Here is an 18,779-nt window from a genome sequence, read left to right as displayed (position 1 = left end):
CAAACAATAGAATTCCAGAAAGAGGAAAAAGGAAAAAATAAAAGGAGAGAGGAAAAGCATCAAAGAATTAATTCACATACATTTTTCAGAATTGAAAGACAGAGTTGCCTGATCAAAAGAGCCCGTCTAGACCCAGCACAGTGGGTGAAAATAGACCCACACCAAGCAACATGATCGTGAATTCCAGAAGACCAAGTACAAAGAAAGATCCCACAAGCTTTCAAAGAGGAAAAACAAACAGTCCAGTACAAAGCATAAGGTATCAGAAAGGCTCTAGACTTCTCTAGACCAACAATGAAAGCAAGGCAATAAAACAGGTATAGAAATGTCAATTAAAGCAAGGATATAATAAAGATATTTTCATTCCTGCACAATTTCCAAAAATTTACCTCACAGGCACCCTTCCTCAAGGGGATATGGGCAATGATACTAAAAAAGAAAGAAAGAAAGAAGAAAACACAGGACACAGGAAGTAACAGATCCAACACAGGAGAAAAAGAGAGCCTCCAGGCTGAGAGTGAAGAGAGATCCCAAGATCATGGGTGTGCATCAGACAGGGCACAACAGGCAACAGCTGTGTTGACTGCAGTCAACACAAGATGCTTCCTGCTATTGGACCCTCTTTCTAACTCGAAGAGAGAATGCCCAGGTGAGCTGGTCCAGATTCTCACCTGTGCTTGTTTATCTCACAGTGTGCTGATGAAGTGCCTGTTCTCCACTCCCCTCCATGCCCACAAAAGTGTTCTGCTTGGACCTACTTCTGAGAGCAAGAGAAAGGCCATGTTGGCGAACTTCAAATCAAAAATAAGCAGCAGTCCACTCCTCCAGCTTAGCTGATCATTCACCAACTAGCCCAAAACACAGCCCTGGCAGGTGCCACAGGACTTGCCCTCTGACTCCCCCAGAACGGGCTCCTGTGAATTCTCTGAGGAACCCAACATCAGACTGTGACCCAGAAACGGTTTGGTTTACCTTTTCAGAGCTTTTCTCTAACAGAGGCAGCAACGTTACCCTTTCCCTACACAACTAGGCATGGGCTTGCTACTCAGCTTTTCAAAACTATATGTTGTTTAGGAATATGTACAAGAGGCAGAAAAACTATAAAGAGAAGCAAGGGAATAATTAACACAAACGCAGGGGAGAAAGGAGATTTCAGCCAGGGAGGAACGCACAAGGGCTTCTAATGTGCCAGTAATATTTATTACTCAATCTTCACAGGTAGATATCCACATACATAGATTTTACTTATTTTTTAATATATATACATGTATTAGAATACTCTTCTTTATGGTGATGCATTCTATAATAGATATCTTAAATCATAAGTGAATTTCTATTTAAATCAGTGATATTGTTTTAATATTGTGGAACACTAAAGGAACCAAAAAAATATTCTTAAAATTTTTATGCCTATAAATGTGAAAATTTACGTGAAATGGGCAAATTGTATGTAATTTACCAAAGCTGATATAAAAAGAAATAGAAAATACAAATAATCCTATAATTTTTTAAGTTGTCATAATTTAAAACCTTCCTATGAAGGAAACTTCAGGCCCAAATATTTTACCAGTGAATTCTACCAAACGTTTATGAAAGAAATAATTCCAGTCTTACACAATCTCTTCCAAAGAATGGAAAAAGAGGGCACTCTGTAACTTCTTTTATGAGACTCCCAAAACTTGACAAGAGCATTACAAGAAAGGAAAATTATAAGCTAATCTCACTCATGAACATAGCCATAAAAAATCATAAACAAAATATTAGCAAAACAAATCTAGCAATGTATATATGTATGTATGTACATATACATATTGTGTGTGTATATATATATGTGTATATATGCATGTGTATATTATATGTGTGTATATATATATATCTCATGACCTAGGTAGGATTTTTTTCAAGAATACAAAGTTGTTTTACCATTCAACAAAAATATAAAATTCAACATATTATCTCAATACAGCAATAAAGTATGTGATAAAATTCAGCATCTTAGCAAATTGGATGAGAGAATTTTCTTAATTTGATAAAGGATTTCTACAGAAAACTTTCAGCAAACATTGTACTTAATGGTGAAATGATAAAAAGAAAACTTTCCTTCTGAGGTTGTACATGAGACAAAAATTCTCATCTTATTTTCACTACTTCTATTCAAGATTAAACCGGAGGTCCTAGCCAGTACACAAGATGAGAAAAATAAATGAAAAGATGGTAAAGAAATCCATAAAACTGACAGTATTCACAGATGATAAAGATTATGTACTTAGAAAAAACAAATGATTTTACAAATAAAGTATTAGAATCAACAAAAGAAAAAGTAAGATTACTGGATATAGTACCAATATGCAGATAACAATCATACTTCTATGTACTAGAAACAAATAGAAAATGAATTTCTTAAAAGATACCAATTTAAAATACCATCAAGAAAACTCAATTACCTAAGAATAAATACAGTAAAAGATATGTAAGACCTCCACATAGAAAACTGTAAAATATTATTCAAATAAATTTGAATAATAATTTTAAATACCATAGTTATGGATTGGAGGACCCAACATTGTAAAGATGTCAATTCTCCCCTAAAAGCCAATAATAAGCAAAACAATCCTGAAGAAGAACAAGGTGTAAGAACCTACACTATCAGAGAGTAAGAGTTATTATAAAGCACGGTAATTAAGACAGTGTTGCATTGGCTCAAGGATAGACAAATAAAACAACAAAATAGGATAAGAGCCCCCAAATAGACCCACACACATATAGAAATTTATATAAAAATCGCACCACAGAGCAGTGGTAAAAGGATGGTCTCTGATAAACCGTGCTGAGTCAATTAGATGTCCAAATGGACAAAAATGAATTTTATTTTTCCGGACAAAAATGAAATTTGACTCCTTTCTCATTTCATGTGAACAAAATGAATCAATTCTAGGTGGCTCTTGATCTGAAAACAAAATAATAAAGCTTCCTGAAAATATAATGGGAGAATAGAAAGCACCAGCTATAAAGGCAGGACTGGTTACCTAACCTGTGGGACCCCTTGTTCAAAAATCACTAAGAAAAGCAACAGCAGAGCATTAAACCAAGTGTAGGGCCCTAAGGAGCATGGGCCTCACGTGACTACACAGATCACATGCCTGTGAAGCTGGCCCTGCAAGAAGCTAAAAGACTAGTAAATTGGACTACATAAAAACTAAGAACTCTCGTTCATCAAACGACACTTTTTTTCTTTAAACTGTTCCATCTCCTTTTATTACAATCCTGTCCTTGTGTTCCAGAATGAATAGCTATTTAATACACACACCACTCCTAAAATGGATCTTAACAGTCCCATTTCTTTCTCAGTATATTAAATCAAAAGGAAAAAAAATCAAAAAAAAAAATCACCTGGTTTAGTACATCCCAGGAACAGCACCTTTACTAAACAACAGGAAACAAAACATGCCAGAAATCTGACCAAATACACAAAGCAGCAGGTGAGATGCCTGATAGGAAAGAATGACTTCCAATGGAATGTTCATAGATGCCCTCTAGATGACACTCTTAAGAGAGTGAAAATGCAAGCCAAAAAAGTGGGAGAAGGTATTTGCATCACATGTATCTGACAAAGACTCATATTCAGAATACATAAAGAATTCCTACAAATCTATAAGAAAAAGGAGACAATCCTTTTCTTAGGAGACAATTAGCCAGTAAACATATGAAGAGGTGCTGAACCACGTTAGTAATCAGCAAAATGAAAATGAAAATCACGCAGCCACTAAAACACTCACTAGAAGAGTTAAAACTTAAAGGACTGACAACACCAACACCAATTGTTGGCCGCTCCAAATCTGCCTTTTCCTGTTGCTTTTTTTTTTCCCCTATGGCACTTATCACCTTAACACCTTCTTACATACATTAAAAAAAGGGTTGAGTCTTAGTAAGCATGTGACCCAACTAGGTCAAGGAAAGTGAATTATGGGACTTTCTGGAGGTACGGAAAAAGATGTTCTTTTTGGTAAGTTTGCTGATTTGGAGCTGCTGTTGGCCATTTTGGTGTTGTCCAATACAGAGGAAAGCACAGCTAAGAGATGAAGTCATATTCTTACAGATACTCTCTGAGCACCTGTATTTACCTGACTTAGCTACACCTGAAGGCACATCCTTGGACTTTTAATTATGTAAGCCCATCAATTTCCTTTATTGCTTAAATCAGTTTGAGTTGTGTTTCTGTACTCACAACTGAAAGAAGATTCGTCACTATTACAATGTGGTGACAAAGCACAATAGTAGACTGAAAAATAGTGCATTAATCATTCAAAATTATGTTTATGAATAATTTATGCCAATGGCACCAGCTTATAATATGTTACATGAAAAAGGCAGGATACAGAAATATTATACAGTACACCGACTTTGGAAAAACTTCATATTAAAAAACCACTTGAATAAAAATTCAAAAACATTAAGAGACTGTCTTTAGAAAATGGTATTTCCTCTTCTTTTTACACTTCTGTATTTTCCAAAGTTTCCTTATTATTATATTTTAACACTTTTTGTTAAGATATAATTCACATACCATAAAATTCACCCTTTCAAACTGTACAATTTAGTGATTTTTAGTATATTCACAGAATTCTTAAACTTGCAGGTGATCCTTTGAAAAATGTATGTTTTTCAGACCTTCCTTTTAAAATGTTTGCCTTTTAACTTATCTTGGGAATGATGTATTGAATTTGGAAATTGTAGCTACCAGTGGATGTGTGGCATTTTTAGGAATTCACCCATCTGCATTTTTCTCCTTATTATATTCTGGTAGTATTTTCAGGCAACATGTTATTTTGCTTGTAACATGTATGAATCATACACAAATCATAATGGTATGAGCCACTTTGTTCTATATTTTTGTACAAGAACTCAATTTTTTTTTCACTTTTTATCATGGAAACTTTCAAACATACATAAAAGTACAGAAGATAGTACAATAAGCCCCATGTACCCTTTATCCACCTATAATGATCATCAAATTATAGCTTTTTTTAATCAATTGTTTTGAAACAAAAAAAAAAAAAACAAACCCATCACCGCTATCTGACAGCACAACATTTTCATCACCCCAGCAAGAAACCCATGCCATTAGCAGTCATTTCCTATTCTCCCTACTCGCAAGCCCTGGCAATGACTAATTTACTTTCTATTTCTATGGATTTGTCTATTCTGAACATTTCAAATAGAATCATAAAGTATGTGGACTTTTGTGCCTGCTTTTTTCACTTAGCATCATGTTTTCAAGGGTCATCCATGTTGTAACATGAATTAGTAACTTCACTGCTGTTTATGGCTGAATAATATTCCATCATATGGATGTATCACATTTGTTTATCCATTCATCCATTGACAGTCATTTGGGTTGTTACCATTTTTTGGCTATTATAAAAAAAACTGCTATGAACATTCATGTACCAATTTTTTGTGGGGATATACATCTCCAATTCTCTTGGGTAAATACCTAGGAGTAGATGGCTGGTTGAGTGCATTACTTTTATAATTTTTTAAAAAACAATGAGAATTGTTTCTTAGTGGAAAATGTTGAATGTCAGTGATATCAAACTCAGGGTCACACAAATTCCTTCTTCTGCCGCAGAGGACAAGGTACTACTGTAGAGAAGAGACCCATAGAAAAAGAAGAACAAAGACCACTCACTATTTGACAAAGTATCAGTCTCTACCAGGCATTTATGATAGCAAGATTTAATCATATTATCAGGATGCCAGGGTGGACACATTAATAAAATGAGTCTATAAGCTGCCTAAAATTCCTGTACTTATAGACCAGGCTAAAATAAAGATAATATTTCCATTTACATTCACGTTTTTTTTTCATGCTTTTCTCTTTTCAGTTTTCCACCGCTAGATTTTATCACTTGATCTATAACACCTTTCACAAACTCAACTAGCATAACAAACATTTAATGTACCAATGCAGAAAACTGTAGAACTAGGCAATGCTGATCATTAAGATGGCCTCCCTTCTGCTTTCAGGAAAAATAGTTAAACCACGGGATAAGCAAACTACTTAAAAATCTTAACATCAGAATCAAACTCCCGGCCAAATATTCACCTTATTCTTCCCATCATCTTAATGCCTTTGGGTAGATTTTCCTGCCCACCACACTACATTTGTTCCATAATCCAGCTGGCCAAGAAAAGATATTTACTTCACATGCAAACTATGCTAAAGCAGTATATTCTAATAAACCTGAAACTCTGTATTATATCCTTCGTATGTTACAAATTTCTTATTGCTCCAACAGTAATCCAGTATTATAGAAGTATCAATCTAATTGCTAAGAAAAAGCAGACCCCTCTTATGTTTACGGTACAAAGAGTGAAGTTTTGAGATATCTATCTTCAAATTCCTTCTCAACCACTAGGCAAACTACCTAAACTTTCTGAATCTCAATTTCCCAATAAAATGTGCCTAAAGACAATATACTTTTGGAATTGCTATGAGAGATAAAACCAACACTTTCACATAAAGCACATACTTAGTGAATAGTAGCTGCTGATACCATTCTTATTATTAATTTTAAGATTAATATTGAAGTGGTTATACTATGGTTACCCTTAGATAAACGGTAAAATTTAGGGAAAAAATCTGCTGTTCTATAAGGCAAATATTGATCCTGCTCTTATTCTCACCCCAGTTTGAAAATAAAGGGATTCTACCATAAGGCTTGGTGTAGAAAATCAAAAAGTCTAAGCAGTTGCATCACCTGTGTTAGAAATAAAAATGATCTAGTCATTTTGGTTCATAATCCACACTTTCTGAATCATCATCCACTTATGATTCTTATTTCAAAATTAATATATCCCCTTTGGTGTATCAACAGGAAATAATCCATTTTAATAAAAGATTAAAATTGTTTAATTCTATAATATGACCCTGTTTTTGTAAAACTAACAACAATAAAAATATTTCATGTACATGTAAAAAGAAAATTGTTTAATTCTATAGCATGTTATAAAAGGGGAAAAGTCACTTACAGAAAGAATCGTAAGCACTGAATCCATATGGAGGGGAAAATAGGGGTTATCTGACTTTTGCACATTAAATACAAACAATTCAACACGTATGCTGTAATTCAATGCATCACTGACAGTCACCACTAAACTGAAAGTTCAGTGACTAATCTAATTAAACATATTTGTTATTAGTTGACTTTGAGGAAAGAGGACAAATGGGTAACTACTGGAATCAGGCATTTAGTCACTAAACATCTAACCTCTGGGGCTTCTCTGGTGGCGCAGTGGTTAAGAATCCGCCTGCCAATGGAGGGGACACAGGTTCAAGCCCTGGTCTGGGAAGGTCTCACATGCCGTGGAGCAACTAAGCCCGTGCACCACAACTACTGAGCCTGCATGCTAGAGCCCGCGAGCCACAACTACTGAGCCCATGTGCCACAACTACTGAAGCCTGCGCGCCTACGGCCCGCACTCTGCAACAAGACAAGCCACGGCAATGAGAAGCCCACGCACCGCATCAAAGAATTGTGGCACCGCTCGCCACAATTAGAGAAAGCCCACGCGCAGCAACGAAGACCCAATGCAGCCAAAAATAAACTAATTAATTAATTAATTTTTTAAAAAATCTAACCTCTGGAGTTCTCAAATGGATAAATAACCATTTAGTCAAATTTCTAACAACGTCTACATCATAATACTTTATCATATGATGAGAATGATAATTCTAATACACTGTTATTTCTTAATTCAACAAAAAAAACCCATTCTGTTCCATTTAATAGAGTCTTATTACCCAGGTAAGAACTGAAATCCAAGGAAAGGAGCCATTAACCCCATATTCTCTGACATGCAAAACTCTGGATTTAAAGAGACAAAAATCTAAAATACATAGGAATGCTGCACCCACAAATCCACAAATTAAATCGGGGGCATGTGGACACATTTTTCTAAAAAGACATAAAAGCCGGTCCTTTCATCAGTCAAGCAAAGTGAAATTCTAAATGATTATCAGTCTCTGGTAATTACCAGTCTGTGATCCTGTGCTAGCCTGACATTCCTCTCTGTCTCCTGACACTGGCTCCAATGCCCCCCCTTATACTTTCCCACACATCCAAATCCATGCATTTACCACTTTGTGCTTTTAACTTCTGGTACAAACAATGGGAAGATGAAAACACAGTTGAAAAGAGAAAAATCAAAATCAAAACATTTCAAAATAAAAAGGGAAAATAATACCATTTTTACTGGACACTAGTGAATCAACCAGAATCCATGGAAAAATATCAAATACTTATAACACATGACAACTTTTTGTATACATACACATATACAGATATACATGTACTATATGGTATACATGTGTATCTATATATGTACATGTATATCTATATATCTCTACCTATTTCAGACAAGTGTCTGGCTCTGGGGAAAACCCTATTCAAAACCAGTCTACTCAATTATATTCCTGCTTCTTGTATGGACTATTACATCATTATAACAATAAAGAAGTATTCCGTTTAATACACATTAGGTTGAAACCTTCCTCAGTAAACAACATAATAATAATTTGGGGATAACAGTGATATAATAAAAGGAGAGGAAGAAAACAGTATTTTCTTTTAATAACAAACATAAGAATGGAATTTAAGTCATTAATTTTATTATCTGAAGCTAATCAAGCCCTAAAAATTGTTTTACGAAAACAGACACATCTTCATTTGGAATTTAAAAAAAAACTCTATGAAGTGTCACGTTACATACAAAATGTGACAGGGTAAAGGAAAAAGAAAAGGCAACTTTCACATGCACCTAAAAAGCTGCCACGGGCATTCTGTCAAAACACATTATCGTGCCTCTGTTTACCATACCTGAACATACTGTTCTGCCGCGCTGCATGTTAATAAAAAATAAAAAACAAAAATAGGGAAACATTAGCAGAATAAAACATAAAACTCTTGCATGGAGAATTAAAAAATCAATTCACAAGCTTTTATATCCAGTATCTAACATGGATTAGTAAGTTAATATTTTGTTTTTAACTCAGTTAATAAACCATGCATCTCTTACTTATGAATGGATTACCCACGAGACAGGTTTAATTTGTTAAAATATTTTGTCCTCTTCAGATTTCAGAGCAAGTTGTAAGATCCTGTTCCAAGAGTCTCCTTCTTTTAAATCAATTGTTTAATTCACTTATTAGAGCAACACAGCATAAGAAAGTAGAGACATGCCTTTTAGGTTGTGTCTCTTTGCTGCTGTTTTAAAAATAAAGATTTTAGTCATTATGTAGCATCAGGCAAAAATAACCATTGTCAAAGTGAAGTGCTACCTCAAATCTAGAATAAAACTAACTACATTGTAACATCAGACATGTCATATACATTTTAACTGAAAAATATAGGAAGCTGTCTGAGTTGTTCATCGTTCTTAGTTCTGAAGGTATAGACTTCCATTTAAAACTTCTCAATACATATATTCAAAAGCATAATGACTACTGGCATGGCTTCACTAACATTCCGGTCCCACGTGGCAAAAGGGCTTACCCCAATCCAGCACTTACTTCTCTTCTGAGACACAGCCTGCAGGCACGCCGTCACAACATCGCAGTTCCTCTGTACTTTGTGCACAAGCCTATCTTTCTGCTTCAGCTGCCGAAGTAATTTCGCTGATTGAATGCCAATCCTGTACTTTAGCTCTCCAAGGATCATCTTCAGTTCATTTGTGTCTATCAGTAAAGAAAAAGGAAAATAGAACAATAAATACCCTGAGAGGAATACAAATTCCAATGTGATACCAATCATGAGATAAATCTCTGGAATATCCATTTAAACCAAGTAATCCTGGATTCTCACCCAGGATTACATGTAAACATTCAGCTAAAAGGTTCTGATGAAATAAGTCACTCTTGTATTAATATTTCTTGCCCTGTCCATGCAAAGACTGTAAGAAAATTTTATTCTTGAGGCTACTTGTAACATGTAAGCAAAGACTCTTATGATATCCAGCTCTGGTTTCAAATTTATGTTTCATTGCCTTAAAATTGGCATGTATTTTTTCTATCATTAAAGTGCTCAGATGGTAAGCTTACAAGAAAAGAATCTTTAGTCTGTTAAATCAATGATAAATCTAACAGCTGATAACGAATGTTTTTTAAAAGCACTCACTTTTGTAAATGATCAGTTAAAAGTAAGTAATATTACCACATTTTCTAATATAGATAAATGTAGTGATAATGGTTTTGTTTTAAATACACAGTCTTCTCATAGCTTGACATTGAGTACAACATTTCATCTTCACATATGGTAGAAAATACGTCCTTCAAACAGATAAATAAAAGACAGTTCGCATCTATAAAACTAATATTCTCAACAGCAGTTTTTCTACAAATGAAAAAAGACTTGGGAATCAGAAGTGACCACAACATTTATACGAATAATCATTACAATTTGGGAGTCTCGTTTGTCATACTGCATATTAGTATGACTAATGTCGTACTTCATTAGTCACCATACTGTGACCTGCCAGGCAGGCAAAGCCTTCCACTCGGCGTGGCACAGGCTAGGCCCTCGTTAGAGGTCCTGTGTGGGGTTTGGATCTACTCATTTTTTTTTTTTTTTTTTTAATTTTTTTTTTTTTATTTATTTATTTATGGCTGTGTTGGGTCTTCGTTTCTGTGCGAGGGCTTTCTCCAGTTGCGGCAAGTGGGGGCCACTCCTCATCGCGGTGCGCGGGCCTCTCACTATCGCGGCCTCTCCTGTTGCGGAGCACAGGCTCCAGACGCGCAGGCTCAGCAATTGTGGCTCACGGGCCCAGTTGCTCCGCGGCATGTGGGATCTTCCCAGACCAGGGCTCGAACCCGTGTTCCCTGCATTGGCAGGCAAATTCTCAACCACTGCGCCACCAGGGAAGCCCTGGATCTACTCATTTTGAAAGGGATTTGGAGAAACTAGAGAGGATCAGAAGAGAACAAACGAAGTGTGCAAAAGTAAGAAAAACATTGCAGAGATCACAGGAAGTGAACTGTCCGGGTCTGTGTCAGAGAAGTGGGTGAGGGTTGCTTTAACAGCTGTCATACTTGATTGACCTCATTATGGAAAATGCATTTGACCTTGAGTTAAAAAGGATTGCCTTTGGATCAATCCATTTATCTGTGTGATCTCAGGCAACGCAGTGCTCCAAGTCTCAAATTCTACAAGATTATTCTGAAAAACAAATGTGAATAGCCTTTATAAACATTAATATAAAGAGCACTAAAGTAAGAATAAGGAATTACTGTGAAGAAGAAAACAACAGCCAGCTATTTCTCTCACCTTGAGTTCAAATGTGGTGAGATATAATGAGAAGTAAGAACACACTTAGGTTAATTGAAAACATTTGGGTTCTTAGGATAATTAAATGTGGAATCGAGCAACAAGAAGACACCAGAGACTCTTCAATCCCAGATTCCTTCAAATAGAGCAAATTCGAATGTTTAAAGTTTTTCCCTCTATTAACAGAAACAAAAGGGATAGGGATATCATCATCTTATATTCAATTACACTTTCCTTCCACAAAAGAGTCATTTTCGGTGACTCTTCAGATACCTAGAGCTCTGTGATTTTCTGAATGATATGTACTGTCCAATGTAGGAAAAATCTTCAGAGCTGAACTTGAAAATGTCTTTTACAGCAACATCTGCTGGTATATAAATATCTGGAAGACAGAAATAAGGTCTCCTTTATCTTTATTATGTCCCACAGCATCAGCCATAGCTCCTAACACAGTGTTCAATAAATGAGGAAAAATGAGATCATCAACTGACAAACTGGACAATTTCCTCTTTAAGGAATTCCAGTGTATATAATAATAAAAACAATATCTCACATTTATTGCACTTCACACCCATTACCTTACATAACTCTCACTACAGCCCTGAAGTAGTAGCATTTTCTTTTACTGAAGTATAGTTGATTTACAACATTGTATTGTAATTGTAATACAATATTGTATTGTATTGTAATACAATATTGTATTAGTTTCAGGTATACAGCAAAGTGGTTCAGTTATATATATTTTTAGATTCTTTTCCATTATAGGTTATTACAAGATACTGAATATAGTTCCCTGTGCTATAGAGTAAATCCTTACTGTTCATCTATTTTATATATAGTAGTGCGTATCTGTTAATCCCATACTCTTAATTTATCCCTCCCCACCCCCTTTCCCCTTTGGTAACCATCAGTTTGTTTTCTGTGTCTGAGTCTGTTGCTGTTTTGTAAATAAATTTATTTGTATTATTTTTTAGATTCCACATATAAGTGATATAATTTTTTTTTCTCTGCCTGACTATGAAGTAGTAGTATTATTATCCCTATTTGTAGGTGAGGAAAATGAGACTCAGAGAGGTTAAAGAGCTTGCCCAAGGTCACACAACTAGTAAGGAACAGTGGCAGGATATTAACTCAAGCTTTCTAACTCCAAAGTTCACGCCCTTAATGACAACAGTGAAAAGAGCGCTTAGACTTCCTGAGAAACCATTTTGGTGCCTCACTTAAATAAACGACCCACACATGCTAAATATCTAAATAGGTGCTACAACAAAATCCCTAACAGAGGGAACAGCGAATTAATACACAGGTTATCTACATTATAAGAGAGTCTTAACTACATATTATGTTAGGAGGGATATTTTTTTGACCCTGAAAAAAATCAAATAACCTAATCTGTAAAATTATTTAAGTAGACAGCTGTTTCCATTACCTGATTCTTTATTCTTAGTACTCTAATGATGTTTATCGATGAAGGAAAAGGGGTATTATGTGTGTGTTTGTGTGTGTAGGACTATCATAATATGGCACCATGTACATCCTAATAGGGTCGACTACAAGGAAAGAAGAGATTAGCAGATAGCTGACCATGCAGAAAGACTGAGACTTGGGCAAAACTGACTCTTACAGGTCTTATGAATGATTAGTAGAGTGGTCACTTATTTGAAATCTGTATTTCCAAAGCTGTACTGTGACGTCTTCCTTAAACGTTAGCTTGCCAAATTTCCTCTTCCAAAAGGAAATCACTAATCCACAAAATTCTCTCCGTAATGAAAAGTAAGTAACCTTGTAAAAAACAGAAAGCCAAATCATAAGTCTTCAAAATTGATTCTGTTGGATTCTGAAAGAACTACTGCCCTGCAGAACTCTTGGCATAAACACTCAGAACAGCCAAATAATTGTATAAAATTAAACAGCACAACTCCAGCTAAAGTCCCAGGCAGGGGTTGGGGGGGGGGGCGGGGAGGAAGGTGGAAGCCATTTGTAACAATCAGCTGGGAAAAAAATCCTCACCAGGAAGCCAAAAGAGGAAGCTGAAAGCTGTTTACACAGATTTCAGAAAGCAGGCAAATTTATTCCTTTTCTAGTTAGGTTCCGCCCCCCGACCCCACCCCATCCCGGCACCAGCTGGACTGACTTTACAAATAGGAGACAGGAGACCCATCCATAGTATTCTTGTTCCTCCCTTTCCTGGTAATTTAGCACAAGGACATTAACTCAAGAAATGTTATAGTGGCTTAGCATATTTTTCCACACCTCACTTCATTTTGTAAATTGAGGTCTTGATATATCTATACAAAAAGACAACTGTAATAACTCTGTAAGTGCCTGAAAGGAAATCTATTATGAACAGTTGAGGAAAAAAAAAAATCTCAATTAGGACACAGCATCAGAGTCTGATAACAAAAGAAACCAAATTAGCCTCTCCCCCCAAAGCCAAGGCCATTTTGGGATCGACCTCTCCAACTGAAGGTACCGGCAGTTAAATGCTGTGATAATGACAACGCCCTAGGGCCCTCCACTAATCCTCCACCCAAGGGGGAAAAAAATCCACCTAGTGAGCTTCTTGAAACCAGACGTTCTGAGAAATGGATTTCACACGTTCTGCTTAGAAACTGCATTATTGAATTATTCTGCCTCACTAGTTAAACACTCTCCCAGTGGTGTGGCCAAGGAAGGCGGATTTAAGATAAAATTTTTAAAAAGTGGATTTTTTTTTTTTTTAAACCAGCCCCAAGAGTCGCCTCTATTCTCCCAGAGCCCTCTGAGTAACTTCAGATAGACAAATCGGAAACTCCAAACCTGTCTTAACAGCTGTTCTGGTGAAATTAGAACCTGGACTGCCTCTCCCCCTGGGCCTCCACAAACACAAGGAGGATGGGGGACGGGGGGAGGGGGGAGACCCGTTGGTACCATTCCGATAACCGATGCTTCACTCGACAACTCGAGAAGGGATGGGGGGACAATAAGAACTTAGTCATGAATCCGTGACACTGTGGCCAGCCGCGCCAGATCAAAGGAGACGTCCCAAACTTAACCTCTGGGCGCACGGCCCATCAGCACAGGTGCGCACTGGTGAGCCGGAGAGCGCGGACTGTCCCAGCGGGGGCGCGGCTCCGGGAAGCTCCCGGGAACCCCCTCCCCCCGGCCCTCACCTTTCTGCCACAGGTACTGCATCTGGTGCCGCTGGCTCGGCCGCTCCTGCAGCTCCTGCAGCACACCGGAGTCGCCGGCGCCGGCGCGGCCGCCCAGGAACACGTCGGAGCCCGAGGCCTCCGTGGAGCTGTCGAGGCTGTCTCGGCGCCGCTGGCGGCCCCCGGGCCCGTGGCCCCCGCCGGCCGCCTCCTCCTCCTCCGTGTAGCTGTACAGCTCGGTGAGCAACCCGCTCACCAGGGACGCCGTGCAGCTGCCCCGAGGCTCGCCGGGCTCCGGGTCCTCCTCGCCTTCCCAGGAGTCCCGGGAGCCCCGCGTTCGCTCCGCCGGGGGCGCCCCTCGCAGGTTTACAACCAGGGGCACTCTGGGCCCCGCGTCCTCCGGCCTCACCTCAGGCTGCGGGAGCCCCGTCCGGCCCCCGCCGGCGGGCAGGACCTCCATGGCTCTCGCCGCTCCTCCCGCCGTTGCTCCCGCGGCGCCTCGGCGCGCCGGCCAGTTCCGGGAGGAGGCGCGGCCTCGGCCCCGCTGGGGGTGTCCTGGGCCGGGCGCAGCGCCAGCGACCTCCGGATCCCCCAAGCGCCCGACCTCCCCCCGGGTCTGTACGCGCGCCGCCTCCCCTCGGCCCCGGGTGGGGAGGATAGGGCGGCGGCCACGCCTCTCGATACCTGGAGACACCTGCAACAGGTGAGGCCAGCCTACGCTCGGGAGCGATCTCTGAAGAGCGTCCAGGAGCAGGATGTGGCCAGAACGAATCAGGATGAAGCCTTTAGCCCGGAGGGGGAAGGGCGCTCTGGCTGCTGCCACCTTCACTTTTATGAACGTGATTAACTCAAGAAGAGGGCAGCTCTAGCATCCTATTCAGCCACCAGCTCGAAATAGTGCCCGGTAGAGTTCTAAGCGCCCAACAATAGGCCGAGGCCGGGAGCTCCCTCCTTCATCTACTCCGGGCACAATGCCCAGCCCTTCTCACCTTCCCACCTGATCTGGGCGCCTTTAAAGGCTTTCTTAGTTTAGTTTCTGACAACTTTTCTGAAGACCTGGCATATACTTGAGATTTAATAACGCTGTGAACTTTTTTCCTTCGGTGAAAGATAAAGTACTGGATTAAAATCAACTAATGCCCTGGCACAAGACCTAACAGAGAATGAGGATTTAATACGTGTCATGAGAAGGCAAAATTAATAAATTGATGCAGCTGATTCTATCAGTAAAATCAAAAGTTTACCTGATATCCTAAGAGATGTATCTTTACCCTACACCTCAATGGAAGAACTGGGTGCCCCTCCACTGTAGATATTTTTGTGAATTTAGTAATAATTTTCAATGTTTTTGAGCACTTTTTGTGTGCCAGGCACTGTTCTGAGTTCTTTGCATGAATTATCCCATTTAATTCTCACTTTAACCCTATAAAGCGGTAAGCACTATTTTTTTATTGAGGCATAACTGACCTATAACATTATATTAGTCTCAGGAGTACAACATTATGATTCGATATTTGTATATGTTGCAAAATGATCACCACAATATGTCTAGCTCACATATGTCACCATACAGTTACAAAGGTAACAAAGTACTATTTTTTCCTCACTTTTCAGATGAGGGGGCTGAAGCACAGAGAGGCTGAATAACTACCAATTCACAAAGAATAAAGTGAACTTTCCGTAAAGCTTAAAGTGTCTGGCTTTCAGTACGGATGTGTATATATTTGTCTATCTCCTAATGCTATTAAATACTTGCCATATTTTTTAAAGGAACAGCAAAGCACCTAGTGAACAATGGTGGTATTTTATGTTTGTTCAACACACTTTTTACTTTTCAAGGCACTTTCATAATAGAGCCTGTAGAAACCTGGTGTCCCTTGGCATCACCACCAAAATACATGTAAACATAGAGTGAGAGCAATAGGACCCTTTTAGAAACTAGAGTTAATATAAGGGAAGCAGAAGTTTTATAACTTTTCCTTTATGTATCCAGAATTTAAAATTATACTAGAAATAGTATTTTATGGTTTTGTAACTGTGTTAACTACTACTGTATCCATTTAACTTTAAAATGTATGCAGTAGAAGGAATGGAATTATTTGTTATTTTGTTGTTGTTTTGTTTTTTGAGGTTTGGTTTTTTTTTTTCTGTTGTCTCCAGCATTGAATACAGTCCTGAAATCCTTCCTTCAGATGTCAAACTTTGCAACAAGCAGGACTTAAACAAAGGGAAACGCTGAAATTGGATCTCTTTTCTTAGTTGACTTCCCAGCCCTTTCTCTCTATCTCCAGTAAGAGATGTGATAACTACTAGCCTTCAGCACAATTCACATCTGGGGTATCACTATCAGGACCTATAAAGAAACTCAAAGTAAGCTGAAGTGGATGGTGAAAGAGGCCAGGAAAAACAGTAGGTCATTGACAGTCAACATTTCTAAATTAATCAAACTCCAAAATCATCTCCTGTTACCCATCATTACCAAATCACCTGAGGACAGAAAATTGGCAAAATAAAAACTAACAAGGAAAGCAGATTCAAGGTCCTTTGCCCTTGTTGGAATGATCTTGGCCCAGATATCCACGTGACTCTTCTCTCACCAGGTGAGGTCTCTGTTTAAATGTCATCTTCAGGGCTTCCCTGGTGGCGCAGTGGTTAAGAATCCGCCTGCCAGTGCAGGGAACACGGGTTCAAGCCCTGGTCCGGGAAGATCCCACATGCCGCGGAGCAACTAAGCCCGTGCACCACAACTACTGAGCCCCTGCTCTACAACAAGAGAAGCCACTGCAATGAGAAGCCCACGCACCGCAATGAAGAGTAGCCCCCCTTGCTGCAACTAGAGAAAGCCTGCGCGCAGCAACAAAGACCCAACTCAGCCAATAAATAAATAAATTTTTAAAAAATAAAATAAAATGTCATCTTCTCAGTGGATCCTTCCTAACCGCCCTGTTTAAAATTGCAGCTCCGTAACCCCCAGTATTCCCTTCTTCCCCTTCCTTGTTCTCTTTTCTTCCATAATACTCACCACCTTCCAACATATTATACCATCTATGGATTTATTTTATTCTCTGTCTTCTGCCACTAAAAATAAGCTCCTGAAGGCAGGAATTTTTGTCTCCTTTGTTCACTGATGTATGCCCACCACCTAGAACAGATGCTAGCACATTATATGTACTCAATAAATATTTGTTGAATTAATTAACTGAATGAATAATATGAAAACTAGAGAAAAGATCAACCAATTACCTACTTTCCTAAGAAAAGTGAGTTCCATTAAACAGAGTCCTAGAAGAGGTGCTGGCAAAGAGCAGCCCATTTTTGTACCCTACATTACTGCTGCCCGGTGATGGGATGGTCCCCAATGAGTTCCCTAAAGGTCTGAAGCCAACTAATTGGATATGAGAGAGAACCATTGGCCTGACAGAATATGATTTCAAACTGATCACGACTAATTAATAGCTTAAATTAAATTTACTATGGTTAACTATGCTACTAATAATAATCAGCATTTTAATTTGTTTGGAACTTTAGTTTTACTATTTAAATAATTATATTAATTATTTGTATCAGATATAAGGTCCAATATTGCATTATATTTACAAGTAGCTAAGAAGCATCTATCTCTAAGTTGAGTACAATTTACTATAATCTATAGAATATAATTTATATAAATCTGTGTACAAGATACAGACCATGAACATTTTAATTATTTCCAAACCTGTATCAGGGTCTTGCCAATAACCTTCTGTCACCTGTCATTTAAAACTACCTTAACCTATATAAGATGGATTTTGTATATTGTTTTCTTGCTCAACATTTTATTATGAGTATTTTCCCTACTATCCCATTTAATAAATGATATTCTATTTAAAAAAATAAAAAATAAAACTACCTTAAGACTCTCAGCATTATTAATAATTTGATAATTTTTTTCAGCGTGTGCAAACACACATAAAGACGAAATTGCTGTGATGAAAGTTATGATTATTCTTGGAATGGCTGATTTGTAAAATCTAGCAGTTAACTTTTTCTCTAATCCTTCAGGGATTACTCATTCTTGAGTCACAGGAGAAATGCACAAGGTCGTTGCTGGGTTTCAGCTTCTCCTCATAGACGCTCACTCTTTCTCAAAATTAATTGCTGGGCTTCCCTGGTGGCGCAGTGGTTGGGAGTCGGCCTGCCAATGCAGGGAACACGGGTTCGAGCCCTGGTCTGGGAAGATCCCACATGCCGCGGAGCAACTAGGCCCGTGAGCCACAACTACTGAGCCTGCGCGTCTGGAGCCTGTGCTCTGCAACAAGAGAGGCTGCGACAGTGAGAGGCCCGCGCA

The 18,779-nt window shown here is 38.5% G+C and overlaps 1 protein-coding gene across 1 annotated transcript in view; it reads right to left on the bottom strand.

Moving 5' to 3' along the window:
- The window catches only part of TBC1D30 (TBC1 domain family member 30), an 88,715-nt gene extending 73,791 nt beyond the window's left edge, over positions 1 to 14,924 (bottom strand). Inside the window, exons 1-2 of the mRNA XM_036867391.1 lie at positions 14,474 to 14,924; positions 9,572 to 9,736 (exon numbers count right to left, since the gene is read on the bottom strand). Of these exons, the coding sequence (XP_036723286.1) occupies positions 9,572 to 9,736; positions 14,474 to 14,912 (604 nt within the window). The 5' untranslated portion in view covers positions 14,913 to 14,924. The remainder of the gene's footprint in view (positions 1 to 9,571; positions 9,737 to 14,473) is intronic.
- Between the last annotated feature and the right edge of the window lie 3,855 nt (positions 14,925 to 18,779).

Source organism: Balaenoptera musculus, chromosome 10, assembly GCF_009873245.2.
Source record: "Balaenoptera musculus isolate JJ_BM4_2016_0621 chromosome 10, mBalMus1.pri.v3, whole genome shotgun sequence".
Taxonomy (NCBI): Eukaryota; Metazoa; Chordata; class Mammalia; order Artiodactyla; family Balaenopteridae; genus Balaenoptera; species Balaenoptera musculus.
The sequence above is the reverse complement of the archived record's forward strand: the minus strand, read 5'-3'. Positions and strand labels throughout refer to the sequence as shown.